Source organism: Somniosus microcephalus, chromosome 13, assembly GCF_052327205.1.
Source record: "Somniosus microcephalus isolate GS21.2 chromosome 13, FLI_Smic_1.0, whole genome shotgun sequence".
In the NCBI taxonomy this organism is placed as follows: Eukaryota; Metazoa; Chordata; class Chondrichthyes; order Squaliformes; family Somniosidae; genus Somniosus; species Somniosus microcephalus.
The window spans coordinates 39114752-39130956 of record NC_140999.1 but is presented as its reverse complement, the minus strand read 5'-3'; the positions used below and the strand labels follow the sequence as shown (position 1 = coordinate 39130956).

Here is a 16205-nt window from a genome sequence, read left to right as displayed (position 1 = left end):
ACCCTGGGCTTACTGTCTCTGATTACCCGTGTACACAGACTCTGGGTTTACTGTCTCTGATTACCCGTGTACACAGACTCTGGGTTTACTGTCTCTGATTACCCGTGTACACAGACTCTGGGTTTACTGTCTCTGATTACCCGTGTACACAGACTCTGGGTTTACTGTCTCTGATTACCCGTGTACACAGACTCTGGGTTTCCTGTCTCTGATTACCCGTGTACACAGACTCTGGGTTTACTGTCTCTGATTACCCGTGTACACAGACCCTGGGTTTACTGTCTCTGATTACCCGTGTACACAGACTCTGGGTTTACTGTCTCTGATTACCCATGTACACAGACTCTGGGTTTACTGTCTCTGATTACCCGTGTACACAGACTCTGGGTTTACTGTCTCTGATTACCCGTGTACACAGACTCTGGGTTTACTGTCTCTGATTACCCGTGTAGACAGACTCTGGGTTTACCCTGTCTCTGATTACCCGTGTATACATACTCTGGGTTTACTGTCTCTGATTACCCGTGTGTTGAATCCGTGATTCTTAAAGTATGATGTTTTCCAATAACTACACGGAGGCTGTAACTTAACAATCAACAGGTGTTTACTGGAGTAGGGTTGTCTCAAGACTGACAGTACAGAGGCATGCTGAAGGCTTATATACAGGTGTGGTCACTGCCGGTACTACAGTATACAGGAGCTGTAAAAGTAGTTCTCTCTTAAAGGTACATACACTACAATTCCTCCCCTTTTAGATTAGCAGTACCCATAATGTTCAAATAACAATTAACACTTTAACATGCACATTAAACTGAAATAGTCCATTTATAGATTCAGTCTTTGGGGCGGCTTCCTGATCCTTTCTGGATAGCGCCTTTCCTGAGGTTCTTGTTCTTGGTGCGGAGGCGATTCTGGCCCCTTTTCGTCGGTTATTTCATCAGTTTCCACTGCTACAGTTTCTGAGGTAGGTGCTACCGGTATGTCGGGTTCATCCCCAGGGACGCAAGACATGGGGTTGACTCGTTCCTGTGACGCTAAGATCTGGTCGACGTGGCGTCTCACAATGTTCTCCCCGACATCCACTGTGTACATTAATGGCCCCTGCCGTGTGCATATCGTTCTGGGTTGCCATTTCTCTGTTCGGTAGTCACGGGCCAGGACTGGTTGTCCTACATTGAAGCTCCTTGTCGGCTTCTCATTGATGTGCTGGAATTGTTTATCCTCAACATTTCTTCACACATTTGGTCTGAGCAAATCCAGACGAGATCTCAACCTTCGGTTATAGAACATCATGGCCGGGGTCTGGTTGGTAACTGCATGTGTCGCATTTCTGTAGGCCAACAGGAAATTGTCCACCTTATGCTGTAGTGGAATTTCATCATCGCACATGGCCTTTATCGCCTTTTTAAAGGTTTGTACGAACCTCTCAGCCAATCCATTTGTGGCTGGATGATACGGGGCGGATGTGTAATGCCTTACCCCATTCCTTCTCATAAATTTCCGAAACTCTTCGGACACAAACTGTGGTCCATTCTCAGAGCAAATCTGCTCTGGCAAGCCGTTCCTGGCAAATATGGTCCGTAGGACTGCAATCGTTTTCTCTGCAGTGGTTGAGGACATTTTTATCACCTCAGGCCATTTCGAGTGAGCATCCACTGCTATTAAGAACATTGAGTCCATGAATGGACCAGCAAAATCAATATGCACCCATTGCCATGGAGAGGAGGGCCACTCCCATGGGTGTAGAGGGGCATGTGATGGTGCATTTTGGACCTTCTGGCATCCTGAGCAGCTCTTGGTTAGGTCCTCGATTTGTTGATCGATCCCCGGCCACCACACATAAGCCCTAGCAAGGCTTTTCATTTTCACCCCTCCCAGATGACCTTCGTGAAGCTCATTGAGCACTCTCTCCCTTAACTTGGGTGGAATTACCACTCGGGATCCACACATCACTGTCCCCTGGCATACTGACAGCTGTTCTCTTCTGGATGAGAATGCTGGCAACAGTGAGTCGCCATGTGTTGGCCATCCCCTCACCGTCAAATCATATACCCGAGACAGTGTCGGATCATTGCGGGTCTCCTTCTCTATATCCGCGTTAGTTACTGGCAATCGTTCAATTATTGACGAATAAAATATCTCGATAGGGTCCACTGCTGGTGCTTCCTCCACAGTAGGCAGTGGCAGGCGTGATAGCCCATCAGCGTTTCCATGCTGTTTCGTGCCTTTATATTCTATTTCATATTGGTTCGCCCCTAGAAAAAAGGACCATCTTTGTAACCGTTGTGCAGTCATCACCGGAACGCCCTTCTTTGGATTGAAGATGGAGACAAGTGGTTGGTGGTCAGTCAGCAAGGTGAACTTCTGCCCATGCAGATAGTGGTTGAATTTTTTTCTCCCCATACTAGGCTGAGGGCCTCCCTGTCAACCTGGGCGTAGTTGCGCTCAGCTGAGGTTAGTGGCCGAGACGCAAAGGCTACTGGCCTCTCCAACCCGTCTGGGAATTTGTGCGACAGCACCGCTCCAATACCATAGGGTGATGCATCACATGCCAACCGAATTGGTAGTGCTGGGTTGAAATGGGCCAACACCTCTTTTGATGTGATCAATCCTTTGCACTTCTGGAAAGCTCGTTTACATTCGTCATTCCACTTCCATGGTACCCCCGTTTGCAGTAGGATGTTCAGTGGGTGTAATACTGTAGACAAATTTGGTAAGAACTTATGGTAGTAGTTTACCAGCCTGAGGAACGACCTCAGTTGTGACACATTTTCCGGTGCTGGAGCCTTGACTACTGCCTCAATCTTTTCAGGGGACTTATGTAACCCCTCTTCATCAATAACGTGGCCACAATACGAGATCTGCTTCTGGAAAAACTCGCACTTGTGGCGATTAGCTCGTAGCCCATATTCCTTTAATCTAGTGAGCACCTTCTCCAGGTTGGCGAGGTGACCACTGTCATTTTCGCCCATGACCAGGATGTCGTCCAAATAACACTGGGTCCCTGGAATCCCTTGCAGGACTTGATCCATTGCCCTTTGCCAAATAACCGGAGCTGATGCTACCCTGAACACCAGCTGGTTGTATTGGTAGAGACCTTTATGAGTGTTGATCGTGAAGTATTGTTTCGAGGCTTCTTCTACCTCCATTTGCAAGTACGCCTGGGCCAGATCAATTTTGGTGAAGCGTTTACCTCCAGATAGCGAGGCGAAAATATCCTCAATCCGTGGAAGCGGATATTGTACCGTGTGAAGGACTGGGTTCACTGTCACCTTAAAATCCCCACAGATGCGGACCTTCTTTGGTTCCCCAGGCGTATTACTCAACGACCTCTTCATTACAGGAACGATGGGTGTAGCCCACTTGCTCCAGTCTACTTTGGACAGTACTCCTGAACGTTCCAACCCTTCCAGCTCTGCTTCGACAGCTGGTCGGATCGCAAAAGGCACCGGTCTGGCCTTAAAAAACTTTGGGCTTGCATTTTCCTCTATTTTAATCGTTGCTGTTATGCCTTTTAGTGTTCCGAGTCCCTCCTGGAACACTTCTTGTGCATCAGTTAGCAATTTTGACAGTCATCCAGGTGTGACGTCGTCATCCTTTTTGGCCTCAACCTTCAGTGCCTGTATGGAATGCCAATCTAATTGTATCTTCCGGATCCATTCACGTCCTAGTAGTGGTGGTCCTCCATCTGGCAATACATATATGTCCATTTTAGGTATTTCCTGGCCTTTGTATGTCACTTTCACCCTTATTTTTCCTTTGGGGTAGACTTTTTGCCCCGTGTACGTCTTCAAGACAATCTCTGTAGCTTTCAAGGGTATATGTGAAAATAGCCGCTTGTAGTCCCTTTGGTTTATGACTGTTAGGGCTGATCCTGTGTCCAATTCCATTTTCACTTGGACTCCGTCTATCTTGAGTGTGACCCAGATAGTCTGGTGATCCTCCATTTTGGTTACCTTATGTAGTTTCAGATGCCCCCTTGCTTCCGGAGTCTGTATCACTTTTCTGTTCGTCTGAACTACTGTCCATCACCTTATGTACCTTTTTGTACTTCTCCTGTGGAGATTTCTTGCTGTTGGTTTTCTTCCCTGACCTGCAGACTCTTGCTATGTGTCCTGCTTTTCCACACTGTCTGCACACTTGGTCCTTGAACCAACAATCCTTCTGGTCGTGTGTTGTTCTGCCGCAGCGAAAACACTTCCCTGCTCCATATGACATTTCATTGGTGCCATATTCTTGCGGTCTCCGTTGTATCTCTGCAGCGCCCTGTGCGGCTGCTTCGTGTGATACTGCCATGCTGAAAGCCTTGTCCAGCGTAACATCCTTTTCTGATAGAAGCCGTTTCTGGGTTCCTTCACTTTGAAGCCCACACACAAACTTGTCCCTTAACGTATCTGCTAGTCCCACTCCAAACTGGCAGTGTTTCGATAGCTTGTGCAGTTCCGTTAAGTACTCAGCATTACTTTCGTCTTTATGCTGGTTCCTTTTGTGGAACTTAAATCTTTCTGCTATCAGCAGCGGTGTGGGGTTTAAGTGGTCCTTTAGGATTTCCACTATGCTTTCGAAATTCTTATCCACGGGCTTTTCTGGGGTTATTAGGTTTCGCAGTAAGCCATAAGTTTTTGCACCCATGGAATTTAACAAAACCAGTGCTTTCCTAGCATCTGGCACTTCATTCGCCCTGCAGTACACCTCAATGCATTCCACATATGTCGCCCAATCTTCGACTTCATTGTCGAACGCAGTGATACTGCCACTCTTCGGCATCCCTGGGTGTGATTTAACTGTCTAAAATGGCGTCTCCCGCGCTCTCCCTTCTCCTCCGCTGGCACAAAATGGCGTCTCCCACGCTTTCCTTTCTTCCCGCGCTCGCCCTTCTTCTCCGCTGCGGCTTCTAAAAATGGCGTCTCCCGCGCTCTCCCTTCTTCTCCGCGGCTCAATGGCGTCTCCCGCGCTCTCCCTTCTTCTCCCCGCGGACGCGATTCAGCCCTTGAGCCCTGGCTGTGCTCTGCGCGTTCTCCTGTGTGCCTTTCCCGTTGCCGTCGCTCGGTCCTGAACCCGGCTGCTGCTTTACCCTCTCTCTCTCTCTGTTTTTCCTCGATGCCGCTCGGTTTTCAACCCCCGGCCGCGCCCTGTGCGCTTCACCCTCTCTCTTACCCCATCGACGCTGCTCGGCTTTTGCTATGCCGTCGGTCGGCTCCAGCCGCCGCTGTCCGGGAATGGTCTGCACTGTACCTGTTGCCAGTCTGTTGCTGGATCGTCGTGGCTGGGGAACCAAGCCCGGCTCTCAACAGCCTCCCCTGCGATGTTCACTCTCTGCCGGATGACTGGGCGGTTGCTCGTGGTCGATGCCCGTGCTTCTGGCCTCGACTTTCTTCCACCGCCCTCCCGGAGAATCCTTGAAGGGAAATGCAGAGTTGCAGGCAGATTCGAATCGACCTCGTCGCCACTGTTGAATCCGTGATTCTTAAAGTATGATGTTTTCCAATAACTACACGGAGGCTGTAACTTAACAATCAACAGGTGTTTACTGGAGTAGGGTAGTCTCAAGACTGACAGTACAGAGGCATGCTCAAGGCTTATATACAGGTGTGGTCACTGCCGGTACTACAGTATACAGGAGCTGTAAAAGTAGTTCTCTCTTAAAGGTACATACACTACACTGTGTACACAGACTCTGGGTTTACTCTGTCTCTGATTACCCGTGTACACAGACTCTGGGTTTACTGTCTCTGATTACCCGTGTACACAGACTCTGGGTTTACTGTCTCTGATTACCCGTGTACACAGACTCTGGGTTTACTGTCTCTGATTACACGTGTACACAGACTCTGGGTTTACTGTCTCTGATTACCCGCGTACACAGACTCTGGGTTTACTGTCTCTGATTACCCGCGTACACAGACTCTGGGTTTACTGTCTCTGATTACCCGTGTACACAGACTCTGGGTTTACTCTCTCTGATTACCCGTGTACACAGACTCTGGGTTTACTGTCTCTGATTACCCGTGTACACAGACTCTGGATTTACTCTCTCTGATTACCTGTGTACACAGACTCTGGGTTTACTGTCTCTGTTTACCCGTGTACACAGACTCTGGGTTTACTGTCTCTGATTACCCGTGTACACAGACTCTGGGTTTACTCTCTCTGATTACCCGTGTACACAGACTCTGGGGGAGAAATTCAGTATCGCCCCATTTGAGGCGCTATTATTGGCGGTGCACAAAGTTTAGCGCCAGGCACTAATTATCGCCTCCGACAGCAAACTTGGCTTTTCTCGCACCTGGAGGTGATTGGAGCACTAAATCAGGCGCTACACACCTCTCAAGGCGCTAAGGCAGAGGAGCGAGGCGCTACCTCACAGCACTGGCGAAGCTCATGTGATTTCAGTCAGCAATGTAACACAGACACACTGGCACCATCCAGTTCTTAAAGGGGAGTTCTGACGAATGGTCATCGAACTGAAACGTTAAATCTGTTTCTCTCTTCACAGATGCTGCTTGACCTGCTGAGTTTCTCCTGCATTTTCTGTTTTTATCTTAAAGGGGGGGGTTGATCTTGCTCTGCATCCACATCCTGCTCATTTCAGCCTTGAATCTCGGCCTGAATCTCGGCCTGGAGAGACCTGTACATCAAATCTGCTGGAAAGAACAATGGAGAGAACCAGGGGAAGAGCTCAGAGTGCAGCCCCCATAGTCTCTTCTAAATCGATACAAGGAAGGGCAAATCAAAGCCAACCTGCAAAGTGCTGCTCAGTACCCAAAACTCCTTCACACAACGTTGAATCTCTCCAGAAGTCTCTCTCTCTCTCAGAATGTGTGATGCAAAAATGTCACCGACAAAAAAAGGCAGGAAGTGGTCGCTTTTAAATAGCGCTCCCCTAGTCCCTTTCTGACAGCCGAACGCTCCCCTCATCCTGTCGTTGCTAGCGGCAGGTGGTAAGGCAGGGGGCGCCACTCAATTTCCGGTCCAGGGTGCTAACGGGACGTTGCGCACTCGACTGACATCACGATCTGCCGGCGCAGCAGATCGTGGCGGTATTGTTTAGCGCTGCCGCAAAATATCCGGTCAATTTCGCGAGAGACGCAGATATCGCCGCGCCCAGGCGCTAGTTGCTTTGCGCCCCACTTAGCGCCCTCTTAAGGTGCTAATGGGTGGCGCTACCAACTGAATTTTTCCCCCTCTGGGTTTACTGTCTCTGATTACCTGTGTACACAGACTCTGGGTTTACTGTCTCTGATTACCCGTGTACACAGACTCTGGGCTTACTGTCTCTGATTACCTGTGTACACAGACTCTGGGTTTACTGTCTCTGATTACCTGTGTACACAGACTCTGGGTTTACTGTCTCTGATTACCCGTGTACACAGACTCTGGGCTTACTGTCTCTGATTACCCGTGTACACAGACTCTGGGTTTACTGTCTCTGATTACCTGTGTACACAGACTCTGGGTTTACTGTCTCTGATTACCTGTGTACACAGACTCTGGGTTTACTGTCTCTGATTACCCGTGTACACAGACTCTGGGCTTATTCTGTCTCTGATTACCTGTGTACACAGACTCTGCATTGTGGGCCTTGGTGGTCCTTAGCAGCAGCAGCAGCACAAACCAGGGAAATGAGGCAAGCTGCTGGGCCACCCTTTCCGGCAGCACTTACCTGCGGTGGGGCGGTGAAGTGGCAGCCATCCTGGTGGGGGCAGGGAGAGGGAAACAGAGTTCGGGTGAAAATGCAACAGTAACCTCACTGGCCAATGTGGATCTGCATAGGAGGAAAATCCAGCCCAGTGCGTCAGTAATTCCAATAAATAACAAAACAGCTCACCTTGACATGCACCGCTGCGAATGTTGGGGATGAAACCACGGCGACAGGGGTGAGGCTGCGCGGGACACATCTCACACGGATGACCCCAAGCTCGACCAATGGTGGCACAGCAGAGGGTTTTGGTGCAGACGATGCCACTCAGTTGTCCCTGGCACATTTGGTTATTGACCTGAGTGAAGCACGGTCCAGTCCGGTAATCTGTAGAGGAGAACAAAACCGGTGAAAATGATAGCAACTTTCCAACAGCTGGTTAGTGATGGTGCTGGTCCATGATGGAGAACGTCACTGCCACTCACTGGTCTCCACAGCATTACTTACATCAGTTACACGCTGAGTAAAATACTAGCGCGCTGATTTTCCGGGTTGGCACTGTCTGCTGGAGCCTCACCACCTGCCACACCTATCGGGAAATCGCAGGTGCCTATTATTGACTAGAACCGAGGCAACGTGCCACCATCTCCTGGTATGCACAACCAGGGGTAAAGCTGCCCATCGGCAATGCAGACTCTGAAAAATCAGCCCTTAAAACTGCAGCTCTCAAATGTTGTGTTTTGACTGAAATGTTGTTAGTTTAACCAGCGCCTGTGTGTAAAGCAGGAGTGACTGACACCCTCCCAATGCAGGGTGAGAGGTATGCCTAGACCAGAGTCTCGTCAAGGGCGTGGGGGGCAAATAATTACAGGAAACATTTATATGTCAGGGACACCCTTAAACATGCTCTGTAATAGGACACCTCATGATATATAGAGGTCTGTCCACATTATAGAATGAAACACACTGTCTTGTAGGGGATAGTTGAACCTATTCTCAGATAAATCATCCTTATATCAGAATGCTGGGATCAGGATAGTTTCAGGACTAACCACAAATTCTCAGAGGAAGGGCACAAGCTCTCAGATTGAAGTTACCAGATCTGGAGGATCTAAACAGCTCCTCCAAGACTGAGAATGATATCTTGACACCAAACAGAAAGGAAAGCTGCCAGTCCCACAAGAGCCAGGGCCAGTTGGTGAGGTGGAGAAGTGCTTTGTGAGTTTATTAGGAGGCTTAATCCCACCGAGCATCGCAGCCTACAGGTGGCTCGGCGATATCAGCGGCCGAATGTTTGACACATTTGTGTGATGTTGATCCGTCTGTTATTTTACCAGAAGTGACAGCTGAATTAAAATGACGGACAGAGGAAGATCAGATGAATGCGATCAGTGAATGGCCGCTGATATCGCACACAGACACTTCAAGGCTATAGTTTTGTTAAATTAACACCAAAAACATATTGGGACGTTGACAGGAAATTAAATCGGTGAAAAATGATCTCATTGCTTCACTTCACAAATCTTTCGCAGCCCACACACCTGGAGCAGATTTATCATGAAGTTTAGGTTTCAAATCGTTAATGCGCCTCAGTGAAAATGTAACATATAAACAAAACGTGGCAAACACATCACTCATTTCAGGTGAAACTTTATAACCCAAACAGGTTTACAATGAATTAACTAAACAATCCCTGCTACTCTAGGACATGATTTGATGAAATTGTAAAGTGTTTTTGAAAAGATTCCCAGACATTCCCCAATACCCCAAGCAACTGAAACAATAGTTAAACAAAGTCTGGAATGGTGTCACTAGAAGGCCTACATACACACAGAGGCGCACACACACGTGCGTATACAGAGGCACACAGATAGACACACTCACAAACTGGCACAATTTCACACACACAGGCACTCTCACACACACACACTCTCACATACACACACTCTCACATACACACACTCTCACACACAGACACACTCTTACACACACACACACACACACTCTCACACACACTCTCACACACACAGGCACTCTCACACACACACTCACACAAACACTCACACACACACACACACACACTCACACAAACACTCTCTCACACACACACACAAACACTCACACACAAACACACAATTTGGGGTCGATTTTAACTCAGGTGCGGGCAATTATCGGGTTCCCCGAATTTCGTGATTCCCACACGAATCTAAATGGATGCGTGAGATTGATGCAATTTTAACTCAATTGGCCAATTGATTTCCAGCGTGTGGGAAGCCTTTGCAAATGGGTTTTTCATGACTGCAAATCCCCTCCGATGACGTCATCATTGCTGCTGCATTTAAGGTCCACAGCAAACCTTGCTTCCTCTGCAGGCTTCCAAACTTTCCCCTTATGATGGCACAGGAGCCTGCAGGAACAATGGCCAGTGGGAGGGCAAGAGCTGTGCCTAAATTTGATGAGGCATCACTGCAGGCATTGTTGGATGGGGCTAGGGCCCACAGGGAGGTCCTGTTCCCTTCTTCAGGGAGGAAGAGGCCTCCCAGTCAGACCAAGGCTGTGTGGCTACAGGTGGCTGGGGAAGTCAACTCCTTGGGGCTCATATGGCGCACCTGGATGCAGTGCAGGAAAAGATTCCATGACCTTCATCACACTGGAAAAGTAAGTATGAAGTTTCCATCACCCTCAATCTGATCCCCATTGTCTTTCCTCACCAGCACTCAGCTTTAGCAATCTCTTCCTCCACATCCATGCACCCTTAGCCATTCCCTCTGTCTCTCTATGCTCACATTCACCTAACTATTCGACCATGCAGCCCTCACACTCCCTCTCACTCTGATGCTCTGAACACAACTGACAACACACATGGAGGGCCCTTGGTCTTGCAACCTCACTCCATCTTTGTCTCCTTCTAAGTATCTATGCTATGCAATCTCTACACTCACTCCTTCATTCTCACTCAACCTCCACTTGTCTCCCTCATTGCAGGAAAAGAGAGCTCACAACAGGAGAGAGTGAGCCAGGACAGGAGGGCCACCCTCATTAGCCCAGTTCAGCAGAAATAAGCGCACCCAGCACCAGCGCAGACACTCACACCTCGGTGGGACCTTCGGGACATAGAGTAGAGTTGTCACCTGGTGTATCACAGCTCACAAGTGAGCATCAGCAGATTGTGGAGACAGGGACAGCAGTGGAGAGTCCTCGTCGGAGGGTGCAGGACTCTGCCAGCTCGGCTCAGCTGCATGTCGACCTTCTGCCTCTGGGCCCATCCGTAAGATCAGAGGTGATGGAACTCCATGCACAGATGCAGGAGTCTCTGGCAGGTTTTGTCTCTAGGGTCACTGCGAGTGTGGAGCGAATGGAGGAGTCCATAGTGAACATGAGCAGAGCCTTTGTGGAGTCAGTGGCGCATGAACGCATCAACACGGAATGGATGGCTACCTACGTGGAAATGATTGCTGCCTCCGTGGTAAGGCTGGCTACAGTAGAGGAGAGGACAGCTACGGCCATGGAGGAAGTTAGTCGCCAGGGTATGGAAAACATGGTGAGTGTTCAGAATAGAATGACATCTCCTGAGGAGCGATGGGCTTCTACTGAACAGAGAAACCAGACCTTCATGAAAGTCCTTCTGAGTAGGACTGCCGTTGTAGATACAGGTCCCCATGGCCCCCCTGATGTGCGACAAGGTGCTCTCAAGCAACTTGCAGGCGCGGAGGGGAAGCTGACCAATGAGAGGGAGGTTGGTGGCAGGTCTCAAGGAAGTGGGGGTTCCTCTCCAAGCGCTCACACTTCCATGCCACTGCAGAGCCCTCGGTCAGAGCCCCGCCGGAGTCCACACCCAAGTGAGATAGAGGTCTCAACCCCTGCATAGCCACAGGAGCAGCAGACTGCTGACGAACCCTCACAGGCTCACCACCCCAGAGGACGCCCGCCAAAGATGTCGAGACAGGAGCAGCAGGAAAGTGAGCAAGGGACCTCCACATCTGCTGAAGCCACAGGGGAACCACTCCATAGGAGCACGCGTAAGAGGAAAATAAAGCACAAGTAGTCACAAGGGTAGTCACTTGGGTGAAATTTTGTGTAATTTGTAAAAATGCCATCAGTTGGTTCTTGTGCATAAAAATTCTGATGGCAACTGTTGCAGTTCTGACGTGTGTCATTTCGCGAATGGGGCTTTCAAATTGAGGGCTTAGGATTACTTGCAGTTGTCAGAATGCTGGTCAAATAGCTAGGAATCCGCAGGGTTTGGCCATTGTCGATGCTCAGGTAAGAAGCTGTGAGGCAAAAGAGTTTGATTTACTAGGCTAAGCAAATCTGGCCAGGATGAGTGCATTCCTTGCATCCCGGGCAGCAATGTTCTCGCGTAATGCTGTCGCTGGTTGATGGGCCTCTGCAGGATGCTCGCTTTTGCCCTCCTCCTCCTCATCATCATCTGAGGAGAGTATGTGAGGGAGCCACTTGGTCCTCAGGAATCTGCAAGCCACGACGCTGTGCCATGTTGTGGAGTGCACAGCAAACCACGACGATTCTGGAGACCCTGGCTGCTGAGTACTGCAGGGCTCCACCTGATCTATCCAGGCATCTGAAGCGCATCTTCAGCAAGCCGATGGCTTGCTCGATAATGGATCTGGTAGAAATGTGGCTGGAGTTGTAGCGCTCCTCAGCTTCGTTGGCTGGCCTCCTCAACGGCGTCATTAGCCAAGTCCTCAGGGGATAGCCCTTGTCTCCAAGTAGCCATCCGTTAAGTTGGTCTGGCGGCCTGAATAGCGGAGGCACACTAGACTGGCGCAGTATGAAGGAGTCATGGCAACTGCCAGGGTACTTGGCACAAACATGCAAAATCTCCTTTTTGTGGTCACACACCAGCTGAACATTAAGGGAGTGGAAGACCTTGCGGTTGACAAAAATACCTGGATTGCGATGGGGTGCCCTAAGGGCCACATGTGTGCAGTCAATGATGTCCTGCATCCTTGGAAAGTCTGCCAGATTAGCTAATCCAACCGCACGCGCCGTCACATTTGCGTGATCCCTGGTGAAATGGATGTGATTGTGCGCGAGGGCAAAGAGGGCATCGGTTACCTGCGTGATGCAAGTGTGTGCGGCCGACTGGGAGATGCCGCTGATGTCTGCTGATGATCCCTGGAATGAGTCTGAGGAAAAAAAGTTGAGTGCGGTGGTGACTTTGATGGCCACTGGTAAGGAGTGTCCACCTGGTCCTCTGGGCAGCAGGTCTTGCTGTAGCATTGCGCAGATGTCAGTCACTGCCTGTCGCGAAAGTCGGAGTCGCCTTTGGCACTGCTGCTCAGTCATGTTGAGGTAGCTGACCCTGTGTCTATAGACCCTGTTTGGGGGATATCTCCTGCGCCGACGGGCTTCCATGCGCTGGCCCCTTCTGGCCTGTGCAGCTTCAGGTGGGTGAGCAGCAGCCTGGCGCTCCTGCTGCTGTTGTTGGTGCTGCTGTTGTTCCTCGTTCTGCTACTGCCGCGCCTGGTGCTCGAGCTCCTCTAATGCCAAGAAGGGAAGGAGAAAAATGGCTCCCATGCTTCTGGCATATGCCTCCGCTGAGGAAGCGCTGAGTGAGGGTGGTGAGAGGGGTTTCCCAAGAGTTCATACTGGAGATGTGTGTGAGGCGCCAACCTTCCACAGGTGTGGTTAAGCCTGGTAAAAGTTGCCCCAGGCCTGAAACAACAAAGTCCTGCTACCTGCAAATGATGTCTGATCAAATCTACTCTTTAATGGTTGACCTGCAGCTGATAGTCAGCAAGCCAATAGTGCTCACGCTAGGTTTCACAGGCGTCATCCCCACCAGGTGCGTTTTATGTGGGAAAAGGGTTAAAAATGCAAGGGCCTGTTAAAATGTCATTATAAAGACCAATTATTGCAGATTAAGGGCCTTAAAGACCAGTCCCGCCTGTTGGAGGTAGGACTGATTCGGGACCATCAGACACGCCTGGGTTAAAATGGCTCGGGGTCGGGAACAAAGCAGGGGGGGGGGTCCCGCCTGCCAGTTTTAGCGATTTTAACCCCCCGCACGCCTCAAAGCCCGCCTCATGGCTCAGTTAAAATCGACCCCAAACACTCTCATACACACACAAACACTCTCACACACACACAGGCACACTGTCACACACACACAAACACTCCCACACACACACACAAACACTCTCACACACACTCTCTCACACAGACACACTATCACACACACTCTCCCACACATTCTCTCACACACACACTCACACAGGCACTCTCACACACAGGCACTCAATAATACAATACAATACAAATCGCTTTATTGGCATGATAAGGTACATCTTATGTTGCCAAAGCATCAAAATACATTTATGGTTGAACACATAAACGCGGTTCCATTCATACAGTGTATAAACAGGTATATCCCTGAGTTTATAAATATATTTTCGCCTTGTTTATATATACTCTTGTCTTAGTTTACTGGTTGTCCCTCTGTTCATGGCAAGCTGTAACATAGTGTGCCGCCAGTGTTACACAGCTTCTCTCCTCCCCCAGTAGGAATGGGAGTTTTTGGTTGTCAGTCAGATTTCTGAATTCAGGGCATATTTGTGAGAATTTTTGATAGAAATTCTCTCTGATGCCCTGATATTTTCCACAGGCTGTGAGGAAGTGCATCTCTGTCTCAACTACTCCCTGACTGCAGTGAGAGCATATCCTGTCTTCTCTTGGCAGCCTGGTCTGCCTGTGTCTGCCTTTTTCGATCGCTAGGCTATGTTCGCTAAGTCTGTACCTTGTCAAGGTTCTTCTCAGTTTGTTATCCTTTACCATGGTCAGGTAATCAGCTATGTTGTATTGTCTGTTTAGGGCCAAGTAGCAATTGAGTTTGCTTTGGGTTTTTGTTGTTTCTGCCCAATATGACAGATATTTTTCCTTTTGCTTAGCGACGATTGTGTTGGGTCGAATTCTTTGTGTTACCCTGTCACTGTCCTGGGACTGGTTATTGTTAGTATTGTTATTAGTTACTTTATTGAGTCCCAGGACTAGTTGACTGAGGGTATTCTTCTTTATGGTCAGCTCTTGGCATTTCAGGGCGTCGTAGTGATAGCATTGGGGGTTGCTCATTTGTAGGTGATTCCAAAATTTGGTGGCTCTTTTTTGGATAGTGATTATTAATGGGTATTGGCCTAGTTCCGCCCTGCATGCGTTGTTTACTGTTTTCCTTTGAGTCCGGAGGATACTTTTACAGAATTCCGCATGTAGGATCTCAATTGGGTGTTTGTCCCATTTTGCAAAATCTTGTTGTGTTAGTGGTCCCCAGACCTCACTGCCATAGAGTGCAATTGGTTCAATTACTGATTTGAAAATTTTGAGCCAAATGCTAATTGGGATTTCTATTTGGATTGATTTTTTGATGGCATAGAAAGCCCTTCTTGCTTTCTCTTTCAGTTCATTCACAGCCAGTTTGAAGTTTCCCGTAGAACTGATTTTTAAGCCCAAGTATGTGTAGTGAGTGGTTTGTTCAATTTTGGTTGTTCCTACTGTGAAATTTATTGTGGGTCCATGTTGTTTGGATCTTTGCTGGAACACAAGGACTTTGGTTTTTTGGGGATTTATTGTCAGGGCCCAAGTCTGGCAGTACGACTCCAGCAGGTCCAGGTTCTGCTGTAGACCCTCCTTAGTTGGTGACAGCAGAACCAGGTCGTCGGCATAGAGGAGGAATTTAACCTTGGATTCATATAGGGTGAGGCCGGGTGCTGTAGATTGTTCAAGTAGTTTTGCCAATCCATTAATGTAAATATTAAAGAGTGTCGGTGAGATTGGCGAGCCCTGCGTCACCCCCCGCCCCTGTGGGAAGTATTTTGTTTGTTTGTCTCCAATTTTAACTGCACATTTATTGTTTGTATACATTGATTTAATTACATCATATGTTTTACCTCCTACCCCGCTTTCGATAAGTTTCAGGAATAAACCGTCATGCCAGATGGAGTCGAAAGCCTTCTGGAAATCTACAAAGCATGCGTAGATTTTGCTTTTGTTATGGTGAACGTGTTTGTCAATTAGGGTCTGTAGGGTGAAGATATGATCGGATGTTCTATAGTTTGGCAGGAATCCAATTTGGCTTTTACTCAAGACATTGTGCTCCTCAAGGAAGTTTATAAGTCTTTTGTTTATGATGCTACAGAATACCTTCCCCAGGTTACTGTTTACACAGATGCCTCGATAGTTGTTTGGGTCGATTTTGTCCCCACTTTTGTATATGGGTGTTATGAGTCCTTTGTTCCAGATGTCAGGGAAATAACCGACACTCAGAACCAAGTTGAAGAGTTTTAGGATAGCCAGTTTCAGTTTGTCGTCTGCGTGTTTAATCATCTCGTTTAGTATGCCGTCTGTCCCGCAAGCTTTTCCTGGTCGCAGGTCCTTGAGTTTTTCACACACAGGCACTCTCACACACAGGCACTCTCACACACAGGCACACTGTCACACACAAACACACTCACACACACAGGCACTCTCTCACACACACACTCACACACACACTAACACACACAGGCACTCTCACACACAGGCACTCACACACAGGCACTCTCACACACAGGTG

At 48.8% G+C, this 16205-nt stretch overlaps 1 protein-coding gene across 1 annotated transcript in view; it reads right to left on the bottom strand.

Annotated features, from left to right (window-relative positions):
• The window catches only part of LOC147108243 (fibrillin-2-like), a 125503-nt gene that overhangs the window by 39560 nt on the left and 69738 nt on the right, over positions 1–16205 (bottom strand). Inside the window, exon 6 of the mRNA XM_086005999.1 lies at positions 7829–8026. Coding sequence (XP_085862125.1) covers positions 7829–8026 — 198 coding nt within the window. The remainder of the gene's footprint in view (positions 1–7828; positions 8027–16205) is intronic.